Source organism: Pavona decussata, unplaced genomic scaffold (genome assembly GCF_977016875.1).
Source record: "Pavona decussata unplaced genomic scaffold, jaPavDecu1.1 SCAFFOLD_143, whole genome shotgun sequence".
NCBI classification, from domain to species: domain Eukaryota; kingdom Metazoa; phylum Cnidaria; class Anthozoa; order Scleractinia; family Agariciidae; genus Pavona; species Pavona decussata.
Window position 1 is genome coordinate 731022 of NW_028145556.1, and position 15634 is coordinate 746655.

Below are 15634 nucleotides of genomic sequence, written 5' to 3' on the forward strand. Positions count from 1 at the left end.
GACGTTTTATGGAGGACGTAAACACACGACGACGAAGTTTTTCTTTCTCCTTCTAAACTAATGCCCCATTCACACCAAGGTTTAAACACGTTTAAAAGCTGTATAGTTAAACACAGTTTAAAATTGTTTCCTTCGTAAAAGCTGCTTTTGGATTTTTGTTGACTACAGATTTAGCACAAATGTTAAAGTTTACTTGAATTCTACGTCAAAGCCAATGGTTCAGCTTTCTGTTAGCAATTTTCATTTTGGTAAACCTGGTTTAATTAAACATGTTTTGTTGGTGTGGATGGGGCTTAAGGTGCGGTCTTCATGAATTCAACTCCAGGAGATTTCACCGACGTTTGACCTTTAAAGCGAGTTGGAACAATCGCGACGATGTTTGAAAAACCGCGAATTCATTTTAAAAGTGACGTTTTCGCTGCCGTCACTGTCGCCGTTGTTAAAGTGTAGTGGCGAAAACAAGTCCTCGAAAAGTAGGTGATCTCTTTTTGGAATCACGAAAGGAAAAAACTGCGTGAAGTTCGTTGCTCACAAAAAGTAAAATGAAGCTTTTTGGGATTTATCTCTTCTTGGTACTTCGCTAAAAACTGAAGTCAAATCTCGTAGTCGTCCTAGAATCTAAATAAAGGGGAACTTAAGCAACGACGACGGTGATGGCAACTAAGAACGCCACAAAACAAAAGACTTAATGAGCAAAACAATCGCTCAGCACGTGCGTTTTAAATTTTGGTACATTTCTTTGCCGTCCTCCCCAAAACAACAACGTGTAACAACCAAATTCAAGGTTTTGTGAAGAACATGAGCACACGCCGGTGAATTTTTCATTCTCTTTATTAACTTGAACGCCGTTTTCCTACCAATTTTAATAGTTCCTGGATGGTTCGCCCTCTTTGTTAACCCATTGGAATAATCGCGAAGTAGCTCAAAAACCTTGAATTTCTATTTTCGAGCGACGTTGGCGTTGCCGTCGTTGATGCTTTAAGTTCCCTACCGCCTCTATTATCCCGCCATAGGGAGCTGCGTAGTGTATGTTGTATCTCGTGTTCGCGCGGTGGAAAAGATGGACTTCTCTCGGGTGGGACCGAACGACGCTTTCCTCCGCCTTACGGGTTAACACAAACAACACCTGAAACAATTATGCTGATACATTTTTAATATATCGAGTTTGGTTAAGACAGGTATGATCGGCGAGTACTTAGATATGTTAATTTTACTCTTCCATCTAAGAAATAAACACTTGAAACAAGTTTCCACAAATGCTATCTACAGCGGAATTTATCTTTACATCTGTAGAAATCTTTTCGAAAATTCCTAGTGTAAAAAATGCAGCCAAGCACCGCTGTGAACCAGTGAAAACACGAGACAAACAAAGCGGGGACGAAATTTCAAAATATCCTGTTAATTTCACATCCTGTTTTATTCTCGCTTTGAAAAGTTGCATATCAAATGTCGCAGCGTGAAATGTTGTAATTGGCACTGTGACCATCGATCAAATGGTCCACTGGCTTTACAATGTCGGATGTAGTATTATAATTATTATTATACAAATATATATAATCTTTGACGCAAGACAAGTGTAAATATTTTCAAAACATCTTGTTAATAGGAAGAAATATGGAGAGGGATAAAACATTTTAAGTTCCCTCTCGCATTGTTTCAGTTCACTGCTTAAAAGCAAAAAGTCCTTGACTTACTGCACGGATGCCACCAAAGATACGCGCGTAAAATTACAGAGCGAACATCCTGAACATCTGACAGATGTGGAGAAAGTCCACCAAATTTCATTGAGTTCATTGAGCTCAAATATAAGCGCTGTAACGTTCACATTCTATTCACAATGTCAGCACCGAGTCCCAAATCAGGGAGTACATAAAGTTTGTCAAGTTCAAGTGCGTAGCATAATCTTGTAATCATTTCTTCATCCACGGCGTCCATGTCTCTTCGACACGAGGATGACAATCTCTCGGCTTCATAACGTTTCCAGTTTGAATCGACTTGTTTTCTCTCTTGCGGAAGATAGTGCAGGGTCGCTCGCTGGCTGGAAGGAGAAAACGTTTGGCGGGACTGCGAGGAGAGATAACAAAACTGCTGATGTGGAAACGGAGCGAAGATGTCACCCATTGCTCTTGTGTTGCTTTGAACATCCATGTTTTCCGACTGATTTTACCACCGCACGCTGCTGTTAGACACCTGTTGAGTTCGTGTTGTTCAATGAATTTTCCACCCGAAAAGCGACGACTGGAAACTGTATCACCTTTGAGACAGCAAGAAATTGTTCCCGATAAATTCGATTTGTCTCGCAGGCGAAGTGTACTGTAAATCTCTCACTGATTGATCCTAAATTCCCGCGCGATTTTTCGTTGAGCCACTGAACTGTCAGAGTGTGCTGCGCTCTCTTCAAAAAAATCTCCTGGATTTTTAATATTCAGTCAAATGTCTTTCGTAATCCTCAATTTACCTGGTTGATTCTCGCAGTCACTGATAAAATATGACCGCAGGCGGCAGATTTTATACCCTGGAGTATTTCGAAACTTTTTGTTTTGTCACGCGTTATAACTCATTGTTTCTGTTTACACAACTGAGTGAAAACAAGGCAAGATGTTCGGTCTTTTGTCCATTCTCAGTGGATTTATGCAAATCGCACAAATGGCACTCAGGTGGACCATAGGGTGGACTCGCAAAAAAATAAATAAAACACCGACAAAAAAAAAAAAACGAAAACAATACGAGATATGCCAAATTATTGATTTCACGCGTTGAGCGATATTGCCAAAACCGAACGATCACTCTGAGAGCTAGAGAAACCTGTTTCCGTGCAGATATCTGTCTTCAAGAAAAATATAAGATCTAGAGATTGCGAAATTTTGGGATCGTAGGAAGTATAATACGGAAATTTTAGCCTTTTTGGGAAAATATAACACCTGGGTTATTCCCATAAAGAAATGGCGCAACAAAAGATTTGGCGCGACAGTAAAATCTGAAATTTCTTTGTCAACTTTCAACTTATGGTAATTTGCGTTCAGATAACAAGAAATCATTTTTCAGCCATTTCCACTTTTGGAAACTGAAAAAAGAACTTGATTTTACAGGTACATATTTCAGTATAAAAGTTGCGAAACGCAAAATTTCACGCCGTTTTCTCGTTCATTTCAAGAATTGTGCAAATTGCTTGTTTTGTGTCCGATGTTTCACGCCCGTCGAGGATTTTTTTCTGTGTTTTGACAGCGTGAAAACTTATCCGCCTAGGTTTCTTAAGAAATTTTCAATTTGTGTCATTCATTAAAGTCCATTTTGATCATTAGAATTATTAATATTCGAAAGCAAGAGGAGTTCAAAATCGCCATTAAAATCTATGGTTCGGTCGTGCAAGCAAGTGTGTTATTTCAATGCAGTAAACACATGAACCGAAATCCAACATGCACAATTGAAACATTAGGGGCTGTCGCCTAATTTTTTTTTTTTTTTTTGTTACCAAAATATACACACGAGGCACCCTACACGCTTCAACCGTGTTTCTCTAAACAATACACAGCTTGCTTGGCAAAACGAAAGCTTTTTTTCTTTCTAAAAATCACTGAAAAATCAGTAACCGAATCGAGTACAGTGGTAAGACACGATTTTTAAACGGGCTGTTCTGCACGGTCCAAAAACAGCATTTTCCGCGATTTCGTAGGTTGCCCCTGGTTAAATATTTAATTGACTTCGTAATAAAACACATTTTCAGACGTTCTATTATCTTACTGTTTAACATATCTAATAAGGTTCGATAAACGTATGCCGAGAGCAAAGCAAACGGTATGGCAACTACTATTTCAGCCAAGCGGTTCAAACCCAAGAATCTGCAAGAAAATCGCCACACATTTTGTCGGGGTTATAATCAAGTGTGCAGAAGAAATGATCAAGACTTTGAAGACATGAATTCAATTGTTTCCTTTAGCTGGGAAAATGGAAAAAGGTTATGAAAAAGAACTAAAAACGTCGGCCGAAATAAAAAGTCGGATTTTACCGTTTGCAACTAAAGTTCAGCTGAATTATATGAATTTTGTGTTAAAACGAGCGTTTTCTTTCCTAGCTTGTTTTAAGCTTTGTACTGAGCTGTTAAATAATCATCTGCGTTTTAAGGAACGTACGCCAGCTTTTTTTGTTATTCTGATTATTATTATTATTTTTATTGAAAACTGAATTGCTCAGGTGTAGAAAAATTCAAAATAAATTTGAGACGAGAAGATACCCCGGCCCCAAATTCATAAACCAGAAACAAGAAAAAGCTTTTTATATCCAGCATCGACTATTTTTATCAGTAGTTCTCCCTCAGGTTTGTGCGACACTAAATGAAGGATTTTTTTCCCATTAATATGATTCATATTTATAGAAGCAAACGATTAACAACACGCCAACTGACTGATGAGAAATGAGCTATCACCTTTTTAACACAAAGACTTCTTCATCATCAAATGGCTTGAAAATAAAACAGCTTAAGAGGTACCTTTTCACTGATCATTTAACTTCAAAGATTGACAAAATAATCGGAAATTACTGATCGTAAACTCTTAGTATAGGGGTTGCGTTGCACAAGAGAAAAACTTTACCATAGTCCCGCGTAATGCTACTGTTCCCAACCAAAACAATTTGCAAAGAGTTTAAACACAACTGTCCCAAATAGCACGTTTTTTGATTCATTGTCAATAAAAACGACCCTTAAAACCTGCGAAAAATTCTTCGACGTTGGAACCACCTGTCATTATTGCAAACACCTCGAATCGTGTTACCTGCGACTGCCTCGGCAACAGTTGAAATTAATGAGAACAAACCTAAGACACGTGCGTGACACACGCCGTCGAACGACACCGATTGCCTGTTCGCTTGTAGAACAATTGATCAAAAGGAATGGCGGAGCGTGCGACCGGCACGTGCCTTATTCAAAGAAAACAACTTAAAGCACAATAGAACATTTTTAATGTGTCATTTCTGTGCTGAATAGATTTACAAGCGTCTTAACCTCACGAACAGAAGGCTATAGAAAATTAAGGACAATATTTGAGCAGTTGGTATTGTGATGATTAAGGCTATTTTATTTTTTGTTGGAAGTAATGAGTTCATTTGTAGCACAAAAATAAACAGCGAGCATGATTTATGGCTGCGGACAGTGTCGCGTATAAAGTAACATTTTCGCACAAATTAGGCTTACTTTACGCCGAACTCACTCTCCTTGGCCACAATTCAACATTTATACCTTTTAACTCTCAAAGTAAAGTGTATTGCTTCTTGTTTCGGTAGTTATTGGGTTAATTCAGCGCGATTTTCCAGTTGTTATGGGTGATAAATAACATTCAACTTCAACGTGGCTTAAAGTGGCAACTCACCTATTTTTAGTGTCACAATCAAAAAATATTTGTATCAATGATGGTCCGTCCAGTTTTGTTAAAAAAAATACTATCTTAGTTCGAACCTACTGCACAGAAGTTGGTATTTTAAATTATCACTGGCCAGGTGAGGGAAGTGAATTGCTGCTTGGAAAAAAACAGATCATGGTTTATGTGAAAGAAGTAAAGTAACGTAATTTATTTAATGTCAATAACACGGGCTGTGCTTGGGCAATCTCCTGAGCCAGATGCTTATGATAAAATGCTTGACAATCCAGATCGAAATGTGATGTTATGTTTGTAAGCCTGTTGAATAACTGATAAAGGTATCGTTTTTCAGTCAGTGACATAAACATACTCGGGAAAAGGAAATCCGAGTTCTTTCAACAGTTGAAGCTATGTCCTTCCGGATGTTCAACCGCTGAACTACAGGAAACTCGTAGGAGCTACAACCGCCGACAAAAATCTACGAGACACTCAGTGACGAATGAGGCTACAGGTGCCTAGGCTAAAAATCAAATCGAGTGAAATCATTTTATTACATATTATTGGGTTAGATAGAGGTCACTAATAAACACACAACTTGAAATCAGTGTGCAAGAGCCAAAATAGCAGAGCTTTTACTACGAACGACATCGTAAAATTCCGAATAGACCCTCCGAAATCAGTAAAATCCCCCCCCCCCCCTCCCCCTCACCCCCGCCACCAACCAAAAAGTCTCAGATGCAAACATCCATCCGATAATAATCCTCCCCTCCCTGCTCTCTTTTTTGCTCTCACCCGGGCATTTCGCGCGGGTCCAAAATAAGGAAACCGTCCTTTTAGTGCAGAAAACTTCACGGAAAACGCTTGCTTCACAGGCTAAAGCAGTGTTTTCTCAGATATTTGTACATAACTGAATTTTTTTATCCGTGAATAGGAGGCTGTGATTCATTTATTGAAGCGAATTTTCGTTCATGGTGTACTTGGATTGTCTCGCAATATTCAAATGTTTTGATTATTTAGAATACTTTTAGACCTATCAGCGAGAACCAATAATATTGCAAGAATCCGCTCAGGGACGACGCTAATCATTCGCCGCATAAGTATTTGAATTTAGCTCTAAAGGACAAGACTTAGCTCAAAATTTGCATTTTTCTTTATATACATCGTGTTCTTTATAAAAATTCTATATCTACATCTACATTTATACATGGCAAAGATTGCCCATAGCACCACGGTGTGCTGGTGCTGGTGTATATACTTAACATATTATTAATTCTTATTAATTCGCCCTGATGAAGGCCTAACAGTGAATTTTGTTGGATGTTCGCTCGCTTTCAATCAACAGTTGCCTCGTTCACTTGAATGCCGGCCAAACGAGTAGCCACAAGGCTCCACATCTCAACAACCACACTCAATTGATATGTTTGTAACAAGCACTAAGAAATCATGCGTCTTTTAAATTACTGAGACAAAATTGATGCGAATGCTCGTCTGCCCAGGATCAAGTGAACTGACCACGGCTTTAACGAATGGTTGGTTTGTCAACATAGTTGATAACTAAAGGTAAATTGGCCACCGTAAAGAGATTCGAGTGCTGACGTTTGGAGCGTTAGCCCTTCGTCTTCGCCCATTCGCACTGACTAAAGACGTCAGTACTGACAAGAATCTCTTTACGGTAGCAAATTTACCTTTTGTAATACACTCGTTTCTCCTCCCCATCGACGCAGAACCGTAGTTTCTTTAGAAAGTAAGCCCCTTGTCCACAACCTTAACTGCCGTAGGGAATGCTCGCTGTCGTCAAATAAACATGACTTCCTTTGAAACACACCTTGGTATGGCAGGAATGCTTTACTCAGCTATGATCGACCTTCAAGCCTCAACGAGGCTCCTAGAAATTAAAAATGGCAATGTTCAGGTTATCAAGGTCAGCACAAGCTACGTTAGCTTATTACAGTATATTTTAATGACAATTAGTGAACCCTTTAACTTCCAATAGCGACTATCACTGGCCGTTTGACCAGAGCTTAACACAGCTCGGTACACATCCGGGATTTTTGTGTGGCCAGCAGGAACATTGAAAGTCACCCAGGTCAGGCAAAAGACAAATAACCGAGCAACGACTAACAGCAAGGACGTTTTACGAGTTGGCGAACTAACTCTTTTCATTCCGTACTGGTTAAAATATGGCTTTTATAGAGGAGACCAACGAACTGAGTGAGACCTTTTCTGATTCCGCGCGCAAAATTACAGGCGCCAGTTGTCCAAAGAGCGGATAACTTTATCCAGTGGATAAAATGTATCACTGTTGGACTACATTTTATCAGCTGGAGAAAGTTATCCGTCCTTTGAACAATCGGAGCCAGATGTACAATCGATAACGAAAAACGCCAAAAACATATAAAATATCGCGGTTCAATCACGGTGAAAATCGCGTCGCAGATGGTTTACACAGGTGACTTGGCACATTTAAATTCCCCGATAAAATCGCAGCCAAAATCCCAGCCGTGTGAGCTGCCCTTGGCATGCCGACCCCATCTTGATTGGAAAATGTGAGGATGACAAACCGCGTCAGCAAAATTGTACCTGTTAAAAAATCAAGTGCTGACGTTTCTAGCCTGCGAGCAAGCTCTCTATTTGGTCAGCAGCGAGAGCATGCAGTGCGAGGTCTCCTTCTACCGCCCCCGCCCCAATCCTCTCGCTTCGTTTTGCTTGCCGCTCGCGCCCCAAATACTTGTCTCGCGTGAGATCCCAAATGGAGAATTTGCTTGAGGCGAACGCTTCAAGCGTTAGCCCCTCGACAGGGTGAATCGTGGAATTGTCAATATTTTTGAGAATTTGGAGAACTACTGAAAAAAAAAATACCTTCTTAAAAATAAGCAACCTACTTTATTCACAACATCAAAATTTACAAAAAGCAAAACTTGCTGGTATATTTTACAAATGCAAACATGAATCGAACAAACTACAGTGATTTCCTTTCTCTATTTGAACTTAAAAGCCAACCGTATGAATTTCAATTCTGGCCCGACGATCAGCAACATAATGCACATTGAACAAGTTGCAGAGTTTATTCTAGAAACTGGCTTACGAGGGCCAAGTCCTCCCCCTTTGAAGATGTTAGAGGTTCTCTATTCATGAAACTGGTCCTAAGATATTTGGACTTTCCAACACAACTTTAAGATTTAACAGTAAGTTGCTAAAATCATAGATTATAAAATTTATAGTGAAAACATTAGCCTGTCAGGTGTTAGAGAGGGGGAAGGGGAATCCGATGCGCGTGTGGGGAGAGCTCCCCTCGAGCGTCGCGCACACACCCTATTTCCCTCCTCTTTCCCCCCTTCTACCGCCTGCCACATAGGCTATGGAAACACTGTACCTGTTTTTCTGTTTTGGGAATCCCCATGCAGTTTAACTGACGTGTAGAAAATGACGGGAAGAAAGCAGAAGAACACAGTCAGGGCCACCACTGACACCAGATCTGTGTTTATTGTGACACAGTGAAAATCTTTACTCCAACGCTGCCTTGTATAATTCATCTGAAGTTAAAACAACAATAACAAATTGTATTGTAAAGCAACAACATTGAATTCATTATGCACCTATCAATGTCAAATCCAATGGATGTGGGGTGGGGGAGGGGCTAGTCTCCTTCGCAGCCGTTATTAGTGACGACCCTAATAACGGCTGCGAAGGAGACTAGGGAGGGGCTGGACATGTTAGGAATTAGACTTTTAGATTGATCTTTTAAAATCAAAATACTCTCCGTAGAACCAAAGAAATGTGTCAAACATCAAATCCTCTCATCTTGGGTGAATTTTTTTGCTTTCAAGTATGCTATATATTGGGTCCAGATCAAGTACTGTGTAGAGTTATTGCTGGAACCACACTGATCATAAATTCAAGAGTGTTATGACCCAGGATAGGGATGGAAGGATAGATCAAATGACCACATCTGTCTGGTATCCTCTCCCTCAGATTATCGATAGGTGATGGATGATCATCAGAGACTTAGAGTGTGACGCGCCTTACTGTGACCACCCAACAAACTTTTTTTTTTTACAAGTTAGCCATAAAATAGAAAACAACATGTTTTCAAAAATTCGTTGTTGCATCGCTTGCCTGTTGGAATTTTTGCAAGGAGGCGTGACCGTTAATCAAATTCGCGTATCCTGATTGGCTAACTTGTAAAAGAAAGTTTGTTGGGTGGCCATGGTAAGGCGCATCGCACTGTAACATGATGGCAAGGCAGTGTTTTCAGAAGTAATAATAACCACTTTTTGAGCAAGCCCTTCAAGACACCTTCTTAGCACTGTTTGGAATTTTTGGAAAACTGAAATAATATTATTTACATGGGACAAGTTGCTGGAATTGTCACATATGTCCAGAAATGAACACAATGGTGAATTTGGCAATTCTGACCAAATCTTGCCAGAGTTGACAATCTTAGTGGATTTGACAACTGTGAAAATTTTGGACAAAATTTCACCGAACTACCAAACTTATGTGAATCAGCTCAACACATAGAAGCCAGCCATGATGACAGATTTGACGATTTTGGCAAATTTTGTCAAATTACCAAACTTAAAGAAATTAGCTAAGCTCGTGGAAGCCGATCATGTCAACTGATGATTTTTTAACATTTTGGTGAATTTGGCAATGGTGATGAATTTCGAGAAATTTCACCAAATTGCCAAACTTAAACCAATCAGCTGAAAAAAACTAGGTTACACAACACTGTATCTGCAAAAGGTTTATCACCTCAACAAAAATGAAACTCTTGTGAGAATCAGGCCTACTTACAGAAGCAGATACATCTACACAAACTTTGAAATCTTGGGAATCAGACTTCGTTATATCCTTGTACGATTCTTCAAGGTCTTGGTACACTTTGGAACAGTTATCACACAAAACATTGTGACGTAGTTTAGATGTGTTGGCCCTGCTGTGGTTGATTGGAAAAGGAATTATGTGAATCTGTAAAAAATAGGAACATTAATATTGACAAATGTACAACAGTTACTGACGATCAGTGTTTACTGTGGCACACAGACATTTTCATAGTTTCATAGTTTTTGGCCTGAATTTGAAATTATGGAAAACTCAAAAATAAAAAATAAAACTTAAAGAACTTGATGGTTTTAACTTAATTCCTTTTGTATAGGTTCAAACAGATAATAACAGAAATCACTCATGCTTTGCTTGAAGTCGCAAAGAGAGGCATTCAAAATGAAATTGCTCAAATTAGCACTACTTTAATAAAGAAAAGATTGGTCGCCACATAAGAAACTTACCATAGTTAATGCATATTTAATTTTTGAGCAAAATGCTGAAACAAGCAATAGCTTATTACTTTTCTAAAAATGCAAGCAACCAGAACAAATATTAGGATACAAATACCCTTGACTGATTTCCATTGTTCACAACTGCCAATGCTTCACTTGACTTTGTTCAGTCTCGTGTACATAAGAAAAATACCAGTCAGGCATTGGTAGCTATTTTGTGTAGGTCACTTGTGTTTTCTGGAAAAGTAACAAGCTATTAGTTTCTTGTTCGTTAATTTTGCTCAAAAATTAAATATGTAACTAAGTTTCTTAATATATGACTCCCAGTCCCTGTACCAAAATTGGGCTTATTTGGAGCAATTTCAATTTTAAGGCAAAAAAGTCATTTACACCTCTCTTGCCCAAAGTGCAAGAGGTACACAGCTTACTATTCCACCTTGTCTTTTTTCTTGAACCTCTTTCTTTTTGAGCATTTAGCAGACAAATGGAAGACATTACCATACCTGAGAATAGTTATAGAAACAATGCTCCACTCGATCCAATTTGTGAAAGAACGTCTTGATTTCTGAACTAACTTCGGTGGGTACCCCATCGTCCTTATCTTTATCAAAGCAATCTAAAAAGAACGAGGAAATTTGAACGTCACCATTGGGGAGGATGATTACACTGGAGACCCCAGTATGGGCACTTTCCACTTACCCAAAATCTTCGGTTGGAAGTTTCGAAAATTTCTGTGTCTAATGGAAAAGCTTTTTTCCGCTTGTACCAAACTGGCAATAATTTGCATTGGTAGATAAAAAAAACCTTTTTAGTCATGGCACATTAGAAGACAACCAAACTGGAAATGGAAATTTTGTGCCAAATATGGAACAGTAATTTGTAAATCCAAAGATCATCTGTTTTTTCTGGAAAATGTCCATTTGATCTGAATGTACCATTTGCACATCAACCGATTAAACTGAAAATTTTGGCAAAATGGAAAGTGCACCAGGAATAAGAATAAGAGTATGAGGGAGTTTACTTGAGTTGAATTATTAACCTTTAAGCGCTAACAGTGATCAGCATCAAATTTCTGCTTGTAATATCAGCTTAATCAATCCCTGAGGTTATGAGAATTAGGGATATGATCGTCCAAAGTGAATTTTCCTGATATTTCAATATAAGAAAAGTATGGGGACAAGATAAGAGTTTTTTTTTTTATATATATATTACGGGTTTAAAAGTTAAGAAGCAAGTTATGCCCCAATCCTACCTTTCTTGGATTCATGTTGTTTATTAACTGTTTATTATTTATTTATATATTTATTTATTTATTTATTTATTTATTTATTTATTTATTAGCCTGTGAACAGGCTCCTAAGTGGGGTATAGGGTGAAGACTAAAATCAAGCTGGGAAGGGGGGGGGGGGGTAGAGTGAAAGGGAGGGAGCCTGTGGACATTCTTTTGATGCCGCCGTTCCACCCCCTTGTAATTAACCTGTGAGTAATATGTTGACAAGGTAATTTTGTACCAATCCATTCGGCTCGAATGAGTTGGAATATCAATAATATTTGGTAATGACATTATTCATTGGGAAAATCCAGCAAGAACGAAAGTGCATAAATTTGTAGATTCTGCGAAAAATTGGGAGCAACTTCAGAATACTCTCCCACTTAAGATCAACGGCATGACAATTTATACACTGTAGAACATTCCAAGGTCCACATTTCTTTTAACATCCAAGGAAGAAACCGGAATATCAAACTCTTGTTGAAACCAGTTGGTAAATATTCCAAAAACATCTTGCTTTTTATCTACAGATTGTAGAAAAATCTTCAGCTCGTTTATAAGCTCAGCGACCTGAGGAAAAGATTTCTTCAATTTTGGCCTCTCCAAACTGCAAGCCGAAGAAGCTCTACATTTTATACAAAAGTACACCATGCAACATTCAACGATTCAATGTGTCAATATTGTTTGCAAAGCTGTCAACAATCGCCTATCTAACCAATCAGATCATGATACCAGAATCTGGTATCACAAGACGGCGGCATTCAAAGAATGTTCACAGGCTCCCTTTCTTTCTTACTCGCCCCCATACCGTGCTCCGCTTGCCTGGTTCGCCGATTTTTCTTTTCGCCCTATACCCCACTTGGGAGCCTGTTCACAGGCTATTTATTTATTCAATTCAATTATTACATACTCAGATAAAATAATAATTAATAATTTCAAGTAAAGAAACAATTTATTTAAAGATGTCAATGACACAGGGAGTACTTGCACAATCTCCCGAGCCAGAGGCTCATGATAAAGTGCTTGACAATCATCCAGATCGAATTGGAATTTGGAAATGTTGGTTTTCTAGGAGAGGGGAAAACCAGAGTACCTGGAGAAAACCCTCTCAGTGCAAGGATGAGAACTAACAACAAATTCAACCCACATATGATGCCGAGTCCAGGAATCGAACCTGGGACGCACTGGTGGGAGGCGAGTGCTCTCGGTAAAAAGTAATGATTATGGGCATAATTTCCGTTTTTATCACAAAACGAAGGGCAAAGCAACAGATGAAACATTGGAGCACCATTTCCTGATGGAATTCAAGGCCACATGCAAAACTCTGGCCAACCTGAGTTAAAACAACAAAAATTAAGCGATCTGAAATGCAGTTACTAGGTCAGTTATGCTCTCAGCCCTTAAATGACAGAAGTAATAACTTTGGAATTATGTGCTCAAGTCCCCTTATCAGGCAACTATTAATGTTAAGCTGTGGAATGGGAGGCATGGGGGGGGGGGGGGGTGAGGGTAGGTATATACAGGGAATTGACAGCAATTATCAAATTATGCGCCCACAAAGGAGACTTTAGGCTATTTTAGTGGACCTCTTATCAAGTTTTCAATGATGCTAACAAACGCCGCCCTGTAGTGGGAATTAGTGGCCACCCCACCTCCAGAATCGGAGCATAAACTTACCAGGGCAGTTGGCACTCTCCCACAAACTTACAACAAAAGCATAGGAAGACTCAACAAGCTGGTATTTTTCCGCCAAAATCAAGTCACTGTGGCATACTTCTTTTTCTATTATAGCCTTGTGACCATTCAGACTTTCCACATACACATCCTTGCAATGACAACAGAAACGAAATGGCCGCGAATTACTCACTGCACAGAAAGTGAAGTTCGAAACTGCCTTTGCAAAGTTCTTCAGGAGAGCGCGGCAGTCAGATGAAGACGACGAAACTATCCTTGTTTTCCAAATGAGAAAAAAGAGACACCAAAAACGTAACACCATAATGGCGTACATCATTCGATCTTATATCTCAAACGATTTGCTTGTCTTGTGACAGAATCGTGATACGGCGGCCATTTTGGAACTTTGCGAGTTTGTTCGTGCCCAGTGCCTTGCGTCGCGAGCACTCGCGGGTAGCCTGCGTGGCAAGCGTGGCAGGCGCAAGGCCTGCCACGCAGGCAAACTCGCGGGTAGAGGAAAAGTCGAAACGGGCGGGAAAAAATTCTTCGCGGAAAAGTAAGGATGAAAACTAAGAAGTCATTCTCCTCCTACTTTTCTTCATCCAATTTTTTTCCAGCCATTTCAACTTTTTCCTGGGTCTGCAAGGATGACCTGTAGTCTGTTGTCTGGCCCGACCCTGGCCTCTAAGAAATGAGCTATTAATGAGCAGGTGCAGGCTCCTGGCAGGTGCCTGCACCAATATGAAGGTATGGTTCGCAGGGGTTTTGGTGTTTGTGAGAGGAAGTCAAGTGTACGTCACAGGGGGTCATATTCTAGGTATTATACATGGGAGAGGTTCAACAGTAGTCCCATATTTTTCTCATGTTCAGTGACATCAGAGCGAGTGATACACGCGAGAACGCACGAAAAGTTTCCGTGATCCGTGCATCACTCAGTGCCTACTCGCGGGAGGCGATTTTCGCGCGTGCTGTGTTATACCACGGCGGTTACCTGCCTACCTTGGGTGCCGGAGGTAATTTTTTTCGCGAGATTGAGAGAGAGATCCGCAGCAAAAATTAGACTTGCCCGGAAGTCAAATTAAGAAATTTTTTCTCCGGGAGCATAAGATAAAAAAAAAAAAAAAAGCGAGAAGTTCTCGTGGAGCGCCGGCCGCCGTGACTTTCTGCTAAGTCTACGCAAAAGTGTAACTTCTGTTAAGAAATTCACGTCCTTTCGTAAAGGTCAGATTCAATGTAAGACAATCAAGAAAGTAACCAATTTCTACTATGGATCGGTCAAAACTGGTCAAGTGAATGACTACTACCTGGGACAAGAGGGATTACCATTTCTGATTATCTAGCATCTGCTAGATGACTTCCACTCCTCGGAGCAGATCCATAACTAAAACACTAGGAACAAAGACCTTATTCGCCTGCCTCTTGGCAAGACTACTAAATTTCAAACATCTTTTAGGTACAATGCCGCCAAATCCTGGAACACTCTTCCTCGTCACTTACGTCATGATCAGTCTCTCACTAAAGTCAAGAAACATCTAAATCACCTTAGTCAATTTCTCACCTTCATGAACTCTTTGAATGATTTTTTGCTTTCATTTCTATATTTTATAATTTTTTCTTATTATTTTATACAGATCTCCACTTAACCCCGCCATGCTGAACTGGAATTTCTGTATAAATAATGTATATAAATAAATAAATATAGATTGCCGTTGAATAATGGAGGGATTTTTCTCAAAACAGCGCACCAACCGAAAGAGATGGAGCTTTCCATGGAATGCCACGCGACTTTCGTCAATGAGAGACTGGAAACGGGAGAAATGCAATGTCAAATTTTAAGGAATCTCCCGGCCTTCCGTTCCAAGGGGGAAAAATGAGTACCTCTGGAGGTACCCCGAAAATTCCGGATGGAATTTCCGGAAATTTTGTGATCCATTTGATTTCTCACCAAATAGTAAGCATCTCTGCAGTGTACCACCACTGGAATACAAATTATAGAACTTTCACGTTTCAACTGAAAATAGTTACACATCTAAAAGTTTTGCGCTTAAAGGAGTGCCAAA

General features: G+C 39.6%; 1 protein-coding gene across 1 annotated transcript; it reads right to left on the bottom strand.

The window, feature by feature from the left end:
* Positions 1-5424: 5424 nt before the first annotated feature.
* LOC146466471 (osteopetrosis-associated transmembrane protein 1-like) lies at positions 5425-13987 on the bottom strand. The gene is made up of 5 exons (XM_085127194.1): positions 13578-13987; positions 11134-11246; positions 10149-10322; positions 8725-8884; positions 5425-7236 (listed from the first exon to the last, which is right to left on the bottom strand). The coding sequence occupies exons 1-5, from the start codon at positions 13909-13911 to the stop codon at positions 7205-7207; spliced, it is 813 nt and encodes a 270-aa protein (XP_084983320.1). The 5' UTR covers positions 13912-13987; the 3' UTR covers positions 5425-7204.
* Between the last annotated feature and the right edge of the window lie 1647 nt (positions 13988-15634).